At 43.2% G+C, this 16,370-nt stretch overlaps 1 protein-coding gene across 6 annotated transcripts in view; it reads left to right on the top strand.

The window, feature by feature from the left end:
- The window catches only part of LOC140385401 (uncharacterized), a 649,931-nt gene that overhangs the window by 509,314 nt on the left and 124,247 nt on the right, over window positions 1-16,370 (top strand). For all 6 annotated transcript variants that reach the window (XM_072467513.1, XM_072467511.1, XM_072467516.1 and 3 more), the window contains one exon: window positions 7,246-7,413. In XM_072467513.1, the coding sequence (XP_072323614.1) occupies window positions 7,246-7,413 (168 nt within the window). The remainder of the gene's footprint in view (window positions 1-7,245; window positions 7,414-16,370) is intronic.

Below are 16,370 nucleotides of genomic sequence, written 5' to 3'. Positions count from 1 at the left end.
CTTCTTGTTCAGAAAAGCAGAACCAGAGGCCAAAGCTGAGATTCAAAAGTGCTAAAATCAAAACTAATCTGCGGAAACAATATTTCAGTGAGCAAATGTCAATCTGTGAAACATGCTCGCTAGGGAGATTGTAGAAGCAATTAATATTGATCAGTTGAATTGCAAATTAGATTTCTTTCAGAAAATAACATTTTGGGATACACTATACCAGTGAGTATCACATTAGGGGCAAGGAAACTATTGGAGAAAATTCCGAAGAAGAGAATCTGTCCCCACTTGGAGAGGCAAGGTTTGATCAGGAATGGTCAGCATGGCTTTGTCAGAGGAAGGTCATGTCTAACAAATTTGATTGAATCTTCTGAGCATGTGACCAGGTGTGTAGATGAGGGTAGTGTAGGTGATGTAGTTTACATGGATTTCAGCAAAGCCTTTGACAAGGTCTCACATGGGAGACTTATAAAGATGGTAAATGCACATGGGTTACAGGGTAACTTGATAAGGTGGATTCAAAATTGGCTTCGCTTTGGAGACAGAGGGTGATTTCAGACGGTTGCTTTAGTGACTGGAAGCCAGTGTCCAGTGGCGTACCACATGGTCCCCTATTGTTTGTCATTTATATAAACGTTATAGATGACTGTGTGGGGTGTAGGATCAGTAAGTTTGCGGATGACACAACGATTAGCTGGGTGGTTAACAGTGAGGCTGGATGTCTTAGATTACAGGAAGATATAGATGGGATGGTCAAATGGGAGGAAAAGTGGCTGGTGGAATTTAACCCTGAAAGGTGAGGTGTTACACTTGGGAAGAAGTAATGTGGCAAGTAAGTATTCAATGAACGGCATGACACTGGGAATTCCGAGGAACAAAGGGACGTTGCTGTGTATGTCCTTAGATCTCTGAAGGCAGAAGGGCAGGTTAATAGGGTGGTGAAAAAGGGATACTTGCCTTTATCAATTGGGACATAGATTACAAAAGCAGGAGGTCATGTTGGAGTTGTACAGAACTTTGGTGAGGACACAGTTGCAGTATTGTGTGCAATTCTGGTTGCCACATTAGAGGAAGGATGTGATTGCACTGGAGGGGGTGCAGAGGCGAGTCACCAAGATGTTGCCTGGGATGGAACATTTGAGTTCTGAAGAGAGGTTGGATAGACTTGTCGCTGGAGCAGAGAAGATTGAGGGGCGACCCTTGAGGTATACAAGATTATGGGGGGCATGGACAGGGTGGGTAGGGAGCAGCTTTTCCCCTTAGTTGAAGGGTCAGTCATGAGGGGCCGCAAGTACAAGCTCGGGGGCAGAAGGTTTAGGGGGGATTAGAGGAAAAATCTTTTTACCCAGAGGCTGAAATGCACTGCCTGGGAGGGTGGTAGAGGCGGGTTGCCTCATATCCTTTAAAAAGTGCCTGGATGAGTACTTGGCACGTCATAACATTCTAGGCTATGGGCCAATTGCTGACAAATGGGATTAGGTAGGGAGGTCAGGTGTTGTTCATGCTTCGGTGAAAACTCGATGGGACGAAGGGCCTCTTCTGTGCTGTATTATTCTGTGACTCTGTGATATCAGTAATTTGAGACATGGCCTGTGATATCAGTAATTTGAGACATGGCCTGTGCTGAGTGCAGCTTGAGAGGAATATGTGAATTTGGACCGATGGTTCCCCAAACTCTACTATAGTGGTTTTCCTCACCTTATATCTGCATTTGTTTTTGACAATTTCATAAAAGATTGATTGCCATAACCAATCAACAACTCAATTATACTTCTATTGTGCAGCCACCATATGCCCAGAATAGTGAGTAAACTAGATGGATCCTGGTATTTTTATCATCCAGAAATTCCTATGCTCATATGAGTGCCCCTTTAAACAGTACTTCCAAATGCCATTTCATATCTATACTACTGAAGCAATCCAGTACAATGGGCTACCTGTACAATTTTTATTGAAAATGACATCGAAACATAGAACCTTGTTGTGAATATTTCTGTCATATTCCTGCCTATTTTTAGCAGGCATCAGGGATGCTGAAGCGAAGGCCCAAACAAAATGGCAGAGGCAGGAACAGGGCAGTACAGCACCATAATATTTGGATGATTATTGCTTCATTACCACTGGGTGGAGTTTTAGAATGGGGTTGTAAATGTGTGTCTGCGTGCGCACTGTTATATTTATTAAATGTTGCAGCCTCCAATTAATCTTTGATCAGCGTCCTTCAGTATTCACGATAATGTTAAAGAAAAATAGCATCAGCGTCTTTTTTACATATGTTTAAAAACAAGTCCTGTATTACACCTGTGTATTTTGGACCACGGTGATTTATTTTTGTTTCAAAGCTCCTAATATCAGTGCATTGAAGTTCAATTTTTTTTAGACAAAAGTATGTGCATAATGTAGCACCTTGTTCATTTTAGACAGCTTATGAAAGTGTTTCAGACTTCACAATTAGATTGGGTTTTGTAATATACCCTTTCAGGGATCTACAATGAGGCACCTCTGTCAACCTTTATTCTATTCACAGCTCTAGCAGCTGCTTGAAACAAAAGAAGCTACATTTAAGTAATCAAAATATCAGTATTGCTTGGCCATTTACAGTTCCCTATCAAGACATAGAAAAAATGTTAATTTTAGAAGATTTATTTTATGACCTGTAATTACTGTCATTAAGAAAGCTCTGGAGACTAACATGGAGCTTTGACTGAAATTTAGCTTGACACATTCCATAATTAATGCTGAATTAACATGCTACATTATGTGCGAGATAGAATTATTTTCCTTGCAGCGAGAACCACACGACTAACATATAATGTTTCAAAAACCTGAATTGAATATATATGTTCATTTAGAAGCAATAAAATGTTTTTAAAATCCAGAAATGTATTTTAATAAGAATGGCAAAGATACACAAAACTGCAACTTCAGCCTTTAAATGTATCTATAGTAAATAATCTTATTAACTGCACAATGGCAGTATTTCAAAAGATTTATTTGCAATAATGTGCGATGTATAAACAACATAATAAAATACAACATAATAATATATACTTTTTTTTAACATTTAAAGATGAACAAAGATAATAAACTGCATACTGTAGATTGCAACATATATGTTGAACTTTGAAGCTTCCAAAAACAGAGGTAAACGCCATGTATAAAATGTGAACTGCCAGTGTGAGTGGTCGCCATTTTGTAATCTGAAACAACATACTCATATATTTGTCTTTAATTAATGTGCCAGTTTATTGAATGAATAAAGAGTTACAGACTCCTGGTCAGCTCTCAACAGTGGCTAAGAGACCTGACCAGAAGCATAACATTTTTAACTTTTAAGGCGAGGCCGAAAGGTTGATTCATTCCAGGAGTGATATCGTAATAAATAGGGCTTGGTTATTTTATAGACAAACTTTAATAAAACAAAAGAAAAAACAATATTTAAACTTTTAAACTTGAACCCTAATAACAGATTATATATAGTTTCTTAAACTTAACACACAAATTCCCATTAAACAGCACTTCAAAGGAACATGCAGCTCTTATTTCACTTACACATGCAGGTAAAGGTGATATTTGCATTTATAAAGCAATTTTTCTTCTGGTAGTGAAGTTCTTTCGTAACCCTTTTCGAAAGTCTCTCTGAAACTGTGGGCAGCATGGTAGCACAGTGGTTAGCACTGTGGCTTCACAGCACCAGGGTCCCAGGTTCAATTCCCCGCTGGGTCACTGTCTGTGCGGAGTATCAATGTTATCCACATGCTAAATTGCCCTCAGTGTTCAATAAAAGGTTAGGAGGGGTTATTGAGTTACGGGGATAGGGTGGAAGTAAGGACTTAAAGTGGGTCGATGCAGTCCCAATGGGCCGAATGGCCTCCTTCTGCACTGTATGTTCTCATAGATCATAGAATTTACAGTGCAGAAGGAGGCCATTTGGCCCATCGAGTCTGCACCGGCTCTTGGAAAGAGCACCCTACCAAAGCCCACACCACCACCCTATCCCCATAACACAGTAACCCCACCCAACACTAAGGGCAATTTTGGACACTAAGGGCAATTTAGCATGGCCAATCCACCTATCCTGCACATCTTTGGAATGTGGGAGGAAACCGGAGCACCCGGAGGAAACCCATGCACACACGGGGAGAACGTGCAGACTCCGCACAGATAGTGACCCAAGCCGGGAATCGAACCTGGGACCCTGGAGCTGTGAAGCAATTGTGCTAACCACTATGCTACCGTGCTGCCCCGGGCTGTTTCTATGAAACAGCTTTCCATGGCTTCTCTCTCTGGCTTTTCAAATCCTTCTCCTCACCTGTTGAAATCCTGGATTCTCTCTCTCTCTCTGAGCTCCGCCCAGCACCTCAAAGGTTCTTCCCTGGGGTAACCAGACATAAACCCATTATCGTTATCTTGGCTGTTTGATTTCCCACTCCCAATCTATACAAAATAACAGAGCCATGAAAATTGATATGCAATTAATCTCCAATTTACAGACAAAAGAGGCCATGAGACCCTGTAATGGGCTAATGGCCGGTCAAACAAGAGTGTCCTGAAGGACAATGGATATTTACTGACTCACCCTGGCTGAATTGGGGCATCCTGTGTATACCCACAAATGAGTTTAATCTGAATGAGACAATGTAACTCAGACCAGGGTGGGCGTATCCCTCTGACTGCGTGCTAGCAGTTTTTCCCTCAGTCTATTAACCCCTAAATTGCTTACTACATCTTCAACCCCATTTCTGGACCCAATTTCCTAATATCTCCCTCTCGTAATAAAAGATGCCCTTAACCACAATCAAAGCATTTTAAAACCATCAAATTGATTGTCTTCAACGCCAACACTAAGAGTTCAACAAATTGATTCTGAGTCACTTTTGCTATGGCATCATCATAAGGACCCCACTCCGGATACGGTTTGGCACTTTTGCTTTCAGAATCATCCCTTCACAACAAATCATCTTCCTCTCCTTCACTGAATTGGATATTCCACATTTTTCTGAACCATCTGCTGACACTTTGTGCACTAATAGCATCCCACGATTTGATAATGAAAACACACAAAATATCAAGAGGGGTTGTGCACATATTTCCAGTCTTTGTGAAGGCGTTTTAGTCAACTGGCCACCTATTCCATTGGACAAGAACACAATTCTTCACTGTCTTCCTGAGGCATGCATTGAAAGGTTAAACTGCAATGTGGATGTTACTTCTTCACAGGCACCTCTTGGTCTCATTATTACATGACATCTGAACATGTCCCACACTAATAAGCTGCATTCTTTATGTAGGCTACCAGGACATCTATACCACAAATTATCAAGCCGTGACTTCACTCCATCCTCATCCATCCAAATGTTGCCTTGGACATGCCCAAAACCCCTGCAGGAAACTTGGCGTTCGACAAAGTGTTAAGTTTCAAAATTACCATAGACTTTAATTTTGTCTCCTCATGTCCTGTAACTCTCACTTAGATATGTTTTCAAACCTTTCCACTCCATTGTTTGGCTGCCGGACATATCAAATTCATGGCTTTTCATCCATGTTGCCTGTGTGATTTGATGGATATTCTTGTTTTTGCCACTGTCTGATGATGAACCGCAACTGGTTATTTTGACATTGTAGCCTCTTGATAGTCTGAGAAATTTTGGCCTTCTGCCACACTAGCCTGTTTCATTCTATAAGGCAGCTACACCAACTAACATTTGGTCTGAAATCTTTGCTGGACTCAGCGTTTGATTTGGACTACTTTTGTGCATACATATCCGTTGCATTTCTCGTGGCAATGTAACCATTCCAGCAATTTTTGAGGATCCATTCCGTTTTGAGCATCTCAAGATCAGTCAAGTGGTTGGTTTCTGTTCTTGTGGCGCATTTGGTCTTGGGCATCTTTTTAAGGGCAGATTCCTCTTTCTTCCATTCTCACCTCAGTTTTTCACAAACACCGAATTTCCTAGCTTGAGCACAGTTAGCAAATGTTGTGACATTTTGCTTGAAAGCAGCTTTGTACTTTATCCTTTTTGGTGGAGGACCCATTTCTGGTCATCATTTGCCATGCTATGCACAACCTGCACTGCATGAGCATGTCTTAAACTTTTGTGCATCTTCTTTGCAACATAGTCCATTTTGCGTGCTTGATTTCATGCACCAATTTACAGTTTATGGTAAGTAAAACAGACATTTCTGGAGTGAAAAATTGAGGCTGACTGCTAATGCAAATATATCATTTTGTAGCTGAAAAGGGGGGTTGACTTATATGCTGAACATATGCAAAAGGATGCTTTTTGGCACCAAAACAATCTGCTTGTTTTATATGCCAGGTCAGCTTCTACTCTGAAATCTATGATTTATTCAGGCTAAAATTACAATTGGCAATAACAATCATGTTTGATTATGTAAATTTTCTGAATGCAATGGGTAGAATTAGCCACATGCATTACAAATAATAGGAAAGTTTCATCTCCACACATTTTGTTATTATTTGGATTATCTTTTAAGTCTGCATGAGTTCCAGATGTGAGTTCAAATGAAAGGATCTCGTGCAAAATCCAGCTTTTACTCTTAATGTTGCAAACTTTTATGTTCCAACTAATCTTGTGCTGTATTTGTACGTGTTCATTCTCAAGTGTGCCTTAAAGTAGATATTAGTTTTGTATTAGTTACATGAGCACATTTGTTTTGCAATTCCTTAAGAACATGGCGAGTGAAAAATGTTGCCTCAGAATAATTCTTTCACTGGAATACCTACAAAAAACAAAACCACAGGGTCAAAATTCCACCAGACCCAGACCACCAGTACAAGTGAGGCAGAGCAGAATCTTTTGCCTTCCAACTGAATGATGCTCTTCCCATTGTAAATTTTGCGAAGAAGATCACTAATTGGTTTGAGGAAAGCCGGTTTAATTTGCCCTAAAAAGCTTATTCCTGTCTGGAAAGACTCTAAGTCTTTAGCACCAATAGGAACCATAATGCTGGCAGCTTGTTAAGTCCCTTCAGAAGTAGTTGCATGTAGGTGTCAGACCTGACAGGTTCCCTTCCCGAAGGACATCAGTGAACCAGTTATTTTTTAACACAAGAATGCAGCCCGTTTCAGGTGCCAAATTTCAAATTACTAGATTTATTGAATTCAATTTGACAGCTTGCTATTTGAACGCACAGTCCCTAAATTGCTCGACCATTACCCTATTATACTACCATAACAATAGTATTCAATAAGTAAGAGAACTTTCATTAGTCTGTTAATTATTTGCTCTTCAGGTACAAAAATATGAAGAGAGACTAACAGAACTAAGTACTCAATTGAACCAAGCATTGAAGAACAACAAGGAAAATATCAAAGATTTGGTCACTAAAGATGAGCAACTGATTATGCATGAAAGGGAGATGGATGTCCTAAACGAGAAGCTCCAAGACAACATGAAGGAGGTATAGTTGTGATAACACTGTTTAGCAATGTAACAGTATATTGTAGTATTTGTGATTCAGTGAATAATTCTGTGTATCCTTTGAAGCTAATGAATCAATATTCTATGGGTAACTCAATAGTCTTCCTGCTCTTGCTACACGCTATTAATTACTATGGATTGCACAGAGAATCATTTGCTAAAGCGGTGTAGTATCGTTTTTTAATTTCCGTGTAAGTGTAGGGGATAATTCCGTACTCTCAAGGGAAGCACAGGTTAGAGATAAATGTAGATGCAATTCACTATTCCTCACTCTCTGCCAGAATAACCCCCTGCTGTGAACCAAGGCTTGCGTAATTATCCTTTTAACTGTTGCCTGCAGTTAATGACTTCTGTACCGTTTCCTCCTCTTCCTCATCTGTATGCAATTCCTGGATGACATCACCGTAAGCACAGGGTCAACTTTCATAGTTACGCGGTCACCTCTCAGCACCATCTCTCACTATTTACTGCTTTACAATCCTCTGTGCTGTCAGGCAGCCTACCTAACATTAATTCATGGGTGAGCTGCTATTCCTCAGGAAAACTAAAGTAATCTTATTCAGCTACTTCCAAAAGCTCCACCTACTTACCACCGAACTCCTTCCTATTCCTTATCGCTCACTCGAGCTGAATTAGAATTTGTGAAACCTCAGTGTTTTGTTTAATCCAGAACTTGCTTTCAAATTTCCTATCCCATCCAGTATCAAAACTGCTTACTCACATTAAGAATATGTATTTTGTAATGTTACAGCCAATGGCTGCAAAACTGCATCTCTGCTCAACAACAATCAAACATTTGAAGCTTTGTTATGGGTTAGATGAACACATATTAAATTTTCAACTGATCAGAGTCAGCATTAAGCCAGATGAAGATTATAAATTTTTTTGAAGAGGTGACTGAAATATTGCAAAAGGGAATGGAATGAAAAGGCTAATGGAATGCTGGCCTTTACATTGAGAAGCCTAGAATACAAGGGGGTAGAAGTCATGCTTCAGCTAAACAAAGACCTGGTCAGATCACACCTGGAGTGCTGTGAACACCATACCTTAGGAATGGCATATTGACTTTTGATAGAGTGCAGCATGATTTACCAGAGTGGTACTCCGAGGGTTAAATTGTGAAGAGCAATTATACAAATTAGGGTTATAGTCCCTGGTATTTTGGATATCAAGGGGTAACTTGATCCAAGTTTCCAAGATATTAAGGGAAACAGATAGATAGATAGATAGAAAAAACTTTCTAATAAATGGTCAACCTAAAATTAGAAAGTATAGTCCAAAGGGGCGATTGATGCCAAATCAGTTGTGAATTTTAAAGCTGAGACTGATAGATTTTTGTTTCCCAGGGTATTAAGCGATATGGAGCAAAGTAAAGTGACCATAAGCGATATGCAGCAAAGGAAAGTGTATGGCGTTAGGTTGCAGATCAGCCTTGATCTCATTGAATGCAGAACAGGCCCAAAGGGCTAATTGGCCTACTCCTATTCCTATGTTCCCGTGTTACGAGAAACTAATTTCTGTTTTGCCCAGTTTGGGAGCATCAAATCAATATTTAATCTGTTAGTCAATTTTGAACTGACCTATACAAATAATCCCACAAGACGATTTGCTGTTGCAGAACCCTGGGGGATGAAATGGTGCTGTCATCCTGTCCCAAAACCCGATTTATTTGATTCCCCAGTTGACCCGGGAACTACAAGTCCCAGCATTCCCTGGGAGTTTCCGCACATGCACGGATTGAGCAGGCAGCTTATGTGCAGTGCCGTGTTTTAGAGTTAAATTGAGTCAGAACGAGTTTGCTTGGATGGGAAAATAAAGCACAAAATCCAATCACGAGACCCAGGCATGGGGCGCCGCAAAAGAGAGGAGTCCCAGGGACTCAGGACAGAGGACAGGAAGAGGTCCTTAAGACAAAGAGATAGAACTAGAGAAGGAACCACTGGGAGGAGGAGGTCACCAGCAGGAACCAGCTGGGAAAGGCACAAGGAAAGAGGCTCCAAACAGTAAAACGGCTGTGGTTGGCAGATTTCAAGTAATGAAAGCTCAGGTGAAGCTCTGGAGATCTGAGAAGGCTACAGAAGGTTGGTGATTCCATGCTATATAGGCTGTTGGGAAAAAGGTAAGCTCTTGGAGCAGCAGTATTCTGCTCGGCATGGCTGAAAAGCGGAATTGTGCATGTGAGTTAATGCTGGAATGCAGACCCTGATTCCAAGGGGACCTAGTCTTGGGAGATGGATTGAAACCCTGCAAGGTGAGCGTCACTGGGGCAGTCTGTGGCAGAACAACCTTTGGAGAGATTTCTAAATGGAATCCCAAATTTGAAAGGGAAGAGTGAAACCTTGGAATTCCTCATAAGGGAGACAAAGTTTTAACGAGATTCATAGAAATTACAGTGCAGAAGGAGGCTATTCGGCCCATCAAGTCTGCACCGGCCCTTGGAAAGAGCACCCTACCCAAGCCCACGCCTCCAACCTATCCCCGTAACCCAGGACCCCCACCCCACCTTTTTGGACACTAAGGGCAATTTAGCATGGGCAATCCACCTAACCTGCACATCTTTGGACTGTGGGAAGAAACCGGAGCACCAGGAGGAAACCCACGCAGACATGGGGAGAACGTGCAGACTCCACACAGACAGTGAGATTGTGTAACTCAGTTAAACTGATATCTAGATGGGTTACTGAGAAATCCATGGAATCTGCCTTGATCACATCTGCTATTTAGTGTGCACTGTAGGGTGTTTGACCAGTTTGCCTGCTAATTCACTTACCTCATATTAACTCTGATTGTTAGAGTCTAAGATAGATATTGTAAATTGTTTTATCTTTCTGACCTTGTAGAGTTAAGTTTATTTTGTTTGTTCAAAAGTCATGGAATATTGTGGCTATATTCTCTTAGCAAGTGTCTTCAATCTCAAACTTTGTCCACTTTAATCAAAATATTACTGATTCGTAACCAGATTGTACCAAAAACTTTGGAGGTTGGTCCAGGATCATAAAAATCCACTGAAGTTATTTGAGCTGGCCATGGTAGATGTTCTTGAGCCGCTTTGTCTCTTGCCCTAAACTCTTCCTCTGCTAACCTTAAGCTTTCCAACATTGCCCAACTGCATTCATAACTCACTCTCTTTGCCACTGAAAGCCAGCTTTACATTTTATCACAGCTAGACTAAACGCCTCCAACATTTTCCTTGCTTGCTTCACACCGTGCATGCTACAGAGACCCAATCTATCAAAACTCAGTTTACATCTTGCCTCACACCAAGTCCCACTCACCTCTGTTACAGGCGCCTGGTCTCCCTCAATAATGGCTAAGATATTGAATTAGAAATGTAACATTTTAAAGTTTTAAGACGGTGCAGAAAGATTGATTCATTCCGGGAGTTACAATATAAGAGATAGGGCTTGGTTATTTTATAAACTAACTTTGTTAAAACAAAAGAAAACAAAACAATGTTTAAACTCTTAAACTTCAACTCCACCACTAACAGATTACATGTAGTTTCTCAACCTTAAAACTAGTTCCCATTAAACAACACTTTTCAAGAAAATACAGCTCTCATTCCACTTACATATACAGGCAAAGGCAACCCTTGCATTCAGGGAGCAATTTTTCTTCTGTTAGAGACATTCATTCAGAACCCTTTTCCAAAGCTTTTCCTCTGGCTTTTTTCATGATCTCTTCGATAGCTGCTTACATCCTTTTCATGTAGCAGATTTCATGACCTGTCTCATGGTTGCTTACATCCTTCTCTGTTCAAATCTCGATTCTCTCTCTCTCTATCAAAGCTCCACCCAGTCCTTCAAACAAAGATCCTCTTCTGGGATGTCCAGACTGGAACTCAACTGTAATGTGGGCTTCATTGCCCACTCCTGTTTACACAAATGACCAGAGCTATGCCATTCATATGCAACTAGCCTTCCATTGACAGACAAATGGGTCGTCAGAGTCCATAATGTGATAATTGCTTTTCAAACAAGGTTGTCCTGAATGACAATGGATCTCAGGTGAATCACCTTATGCATTCCCTAATGAGTTTAAGGTGTAGGTGTATCCCTTGGAGTCCAGGTGAACAGTTTTTCCTTCTGTCTGCTTAACCCTTAAATTGCCTGCTACATTTTGGACCCCATTTCTGGACTTAGGTTCCTAATACCTCCCACATCTTGACACCTCCCACCAATGTCTTCGCTGACCAAGACAAGTTCCCTGTCCCTGAGACATTAAAGTCAAATTTTTTGTCTTTTTCTATAAAATTCCTATTAATTTTGTCTCGTCCTATCTCTGTAATTTCCAACACCTGGGCTCGGATTTTGCGGCCCAATTTACTGCGGGTGCAAATGGAGACGGTGCAAAATCCTGCGAGAGCCGAAAAACTAGATTCCCTCCAGTGAGTTCTCATGACGCAGTCGTCCTCGCGTCCTGCCAGTGACATAGGCGGTTCATGCCCAGGAAAGTTGTGAACCTCGTTGTAGTGAAATATAATATAATTAGCAGACAGTCGTGCCATAACCTCCCCTCATTGCAATGTCTGGTCACGCTGCCGTGGTTTACAACAGGTTTTTACAAACAGGAACCTGGTGAAGGGAATTTCGGTGATGAGCTTTCAGGTCACCGTTATCCACCAAGGAGTCCATTCGAGAGAGTGCACTGGAGATCTTGGTGGGTGGGGAGGGGTGGGAGGAGCAAGCTAAGGGGGTTGTGCTGTATGGGGGTGTGCCCAAGATTCCAATGCCAGAGCAGGACAACCGGGATTGGGGGAGACCTGAGAGGCAGTGACAAAGTGGAGCTACGGGCATTGGGGAGGCTTGAGAGGCCATTGCCAGAGCGGGGTGGGGCGGCGGGTGTTGGAAAAAATTGAGAGGCCAGGGCCAATGCGGGACAATGGGAGTTGGGGAGACCTGGGAAGCCACGACTGGAGGGGGGCGATGGAGACTTGAGAGGCCTGCAACAGAGCAATGAGGATTGGGGCCACCTGATAGACCATTGCCAGAGTGGGGCAAAATGGGAGTCGAGCCCGACTCGGGATTGACGATCGGGTGGGGTTTGGATTTGGTCAAACTGGGATATGGGGGGCAGGCATCAGGGCAGCATGGGTTGGGTGAAGGTCAATGTTCATAAGTGGGGGTGGGGGCAGTTATGCAGGGGCCACCTATGGTCTGACTCTGAGAGGAGGGAATAGTTTGGCCCTGAAGGAGGGAATGACTCAACAACAAAAGGGCAGCAAAGCTGCCCACCCTGAGGCTGGAATCCACAGCTGAAGGGCCTCTGGCATCTTGAAGGGTCCTGGTACTGGGCTGGGAAGCCTTGTCAGCGGGGCTGGTTGAATAAGTGGGTGTCCGGAATACAAGGTTTATCGGTGCCACAATTTTAGGGGTGAGGTCTGTCAGTCATGTAATGACTGATCCTGTTAAAATTAATATGGCGTCATGGCAACATGAGCCCACATTTGCCTGTCAGATCAGTAACCCACTAGTCTATTCACATTCCTTAGCTTTGATAGACCAATGATGCCCGCCCACTTATTTCTGATGTATACTAATGCCACTGATTGCCGCTCACCAGTTAAGACTATGCGCGATGAGCTCCCCATTCAGGAGGCAGAATCAGAACCTTGAGGAAAAAGGGCTTGCAGGCCTGCTCAGCTGCCAGAGGCTGGGTCACAAAGTGTGGCCACTAGGGTATGCCACCATCAGCTCCGAGTTTACAGACGGCACCTTGGAGATGGGTGAGAACCAGTGCATGAGGAACAAGGTCCCTCAGCATTACCAGGTTCTCCAAGAGTTGGTACCACATGGCCTGCCTATCGCCCTGAAGATCATGGCCACCTTAAATTTCTATGCCAGTGGCTACCTTTCAGAGCTTCACCGGTGACCTTTGCAGCATCTCGCAGGCCTCCGCACATAAGAGTATTAGGGAGTTACGGATGTGCTGCCCGCAAGACACATCCTTACATAACTTTTGATGGGGACCAGGCTAGCCAGGATGCAAGAGCCATGAGATTTTCCCAGATAGCTGACTTCCCACAAGTGCAGGAAGCCATTGATGCTCGCATATGGCTCTCCATTCACCATAGCGTTACGGAGCCCCCTTCATTAACCGCAAGAGCTTCCACTCCCTGAATGTCCAAATCATCTGCGACCATACCAAGCACAGCCTGCAGGATGTGTTAGGTTCCTGTGGATCATCCACGACAATTACATCCTTGGCCACTCTCAGATACCGGATATATTTGAGGGAGCTTATCAGCTCCAGCGGTGGCTCCTCGGGGGCAAGGGGTACCCCCTCAGGATGTGGCTGATGGTGCTTATGCGGAGGTCACAGAGTGCGACAGAGACCCACTATAATGAGGTTCATGCTATTATTCACATATTGTTAGAGCAGACTATCGGGATACTGAAGATGCGGCTCAGGTGCCTGGACCAGTCAGGCGAATACTCCAATATAGCCCCCAAAGGGTTTCATGCATCCTTGTGTGCTGTGCCCTGCACAAACTGAACGCCAGTGGGTGAGGGTCTGGCAGAGAGGTAGATGGATGAGCAGCACATCTCCTCTGTTGAGAAGAACTTGAGGAGGGCACCAATCAGGAATCCCTGGAGTAGGTAGTTGAAGACCGTCTGATGACAAGAGCTCGAATGAGGAGGAGAGCTTGGGGTGCCCTAGCAGCCTCCCGCTTCATGGATGACCAGGATTAGGGTGGACATCATGGGCAATGGCCCTTCTTCACTGATTGGTGGCAGCGCTAACCCAACCCTGAAATTGTTCCTGTCATGGGAAGGATGCGGTTTCCTTGAGTCCAAACAATGCAGGAAGATGCTGATGACTTGCAGAGAGGACAGAGCATTGGTCCTCAAAGAGCAACTGTCTGACTCCTATCTGGCTGAAGGCAGCTCACCGACTCTCTCTGATCACAGTAATATCAGGGCAATGATGCATTAAAAAAGACTCATCTCTCCTGATGCAGGCTCTTCCTTAGTTAGGGATACTGCTGAGGATCTATATCTCTGGTGCCAGACAAACGGCTCTCACAAGGGTGTAGCCACTAGGATCCTTGTTCTGAGATCAGACTTTCCTAATGACTGGGTTGAGTGGTGGGCTTAATCATTGAAGGGAGGGTCCTCATCACCAGAGTGGCACTGGCATGACTTTGTCCTGGCAGTATGAGGGAGCATCAACCAGTGAGCTGACATCCTCGCACACAGAAGATGGAGAAGGCTATTAGAGCATCCAGTCTATATGTGTCAGATGGACGCCATTGCATATGCAGCATGTTATGGAGAAATCTGATGAGAGAAGGACGGCACAAAGAGGGTGCACAAAGTGTGGTTCACTACGTTGACAGAGGTGTTTAAATACTCATATACGTGCTTAAACACTTGCTACCTACAAATGCCTAACAACATCCTTGCCCAGGCTGTGCAACTATACTTCCTTAACCTTTCTATCCCTGTCTCTGCATCTTGGTGTATTCCCAGGATCCACAGGTGAGGTGAAGACAACCTGCAGTCTGAAATGATTTGCCGCACGTCTTCTGAAGGGCCAACACCAGGAGGGCCCTGGCCTGCTTGTGGGGTGCACAGGTAAGGTGGTGTCACCCTCCTTCGTCTGTGGGACAGGAGCTGAAGTGGTCACAGGAAGAAGGGAGTCAGATGGACTGGACACCCCTCCCCAAAGTCTTCTGGGTGGAAAGCCCCAGGCTGTGCACCAGCTGATCCTCCTCCCTGCACCTGCTCCTTGGGATAGAGGGACAGCTGGAGTGAGATCTAGAAGCCCTGATGTCCTCTGGTACTGGCACTCATGGCTGCCCACAAGTGTCTGCACCATGAAGTTAATGGCCTGAACCATGGAAGTAATGCCCTGACCATAGAGTTCATGACCTGCACTGTGGAGTTCATGTCCTTCCTTAATCCTGCAGTCAGCATGCCATGTGCTGGAGCAAGCATCCTACACCAAGGTCTCCTCTGTGGAAGACACTCTTGCAGTGTTGGCCTGGTTAGCTTTGAGTGCTGGCATTATCACTTTGGACATAAGGAATTGGGACTTTTCCAGTCAGCGTTGCAATCTGAGGAGCGCAGTAGACATTCGTTCATGATGTTTCCGACTTCGCCTTTGTAGCTTCAGCATTTGAGTATTAGATAAAAGGACGAGCCTTATAAGGTTGTCAGAAATAGTGGTAAACCCAAGGATTGGGAGCAATTTAGAATCCAGCAAAGGAGGACCAAGAAACTGATCAAGTAAGGGAAAAGAGAATATGAATGCAAGCTAGTGAAAAGCATAAATGTGGGCCGCAAATCTGCTTTATGCATATGAAAAACAAAAGATTGGCAAGGGCAAATGTGGGTCCATTAGAAGTAGAGACAGGAGATTTTACCAAGAGTAGGAAAATTCAGAGAAACTAAATAATTATTGTTTGTCTGTCTTCACAGAGGAAGGTACAGAAAATCCCCCAGAAATTCTAGGGAACCAAGGCTTTTGTGAAAATGTGGAACTGAAAGAAATTAGTATTAATGAAGGGGTAGTACTCAAAAAATTTATTGGATTGAATGTTGATAAATCCCTTGGACCAGAGTGGACCAGAGTGTTGAATGTGGTGGCTATATGTGAATGCATTGGCAGTTATCTTTCAAAATCCTGTAGATTCTGGAAAGGTTCCTGCAGCCGGGAAAGTAACAAATGTAACCCCTCTATTTAAGAAGGGAGAAAGAGAGAAAGCAGAGAACTACAGGCCTGTTAGTTTGCCATCAGTATGAGGGAATATGTTGGAATCTATTATAAAGAATGTAATAACTAGACACTTGGAAAATAATGATATGGTTGGGCAGAATCAACGTGGATTTATGAAAGGGTAGTGATGTTTGACAAACTTTTGGGAATTTTTTGAGGATGTTACTTGTAGCATAGATAAAATACAATCAGTGGATGTGGTGCATTTGGATTTTC

The sequence above is a fragment of the Scyliorhinus torazame genome, chromosome 11, assembly GCF_047496885.1.
Source record: "Scyliorhinus torazame isolate Kashiwa2021f chromosome 11, sScyTor2.1, whole genome shotgun sequence".
Taxonomy (NCBI): Eukaryota; Metazoa; Chordata; class Chondrichthyes; order Carcharhiniformes; family Scyliorhinidae; genus Scyliorhinus; species Scyliorhinus torazame.
The sequence above is the reverse complement of the archived record's forward strand: the minus strand, read 5'-3'. Positions and strand labels throughout refer to the sequence as shown.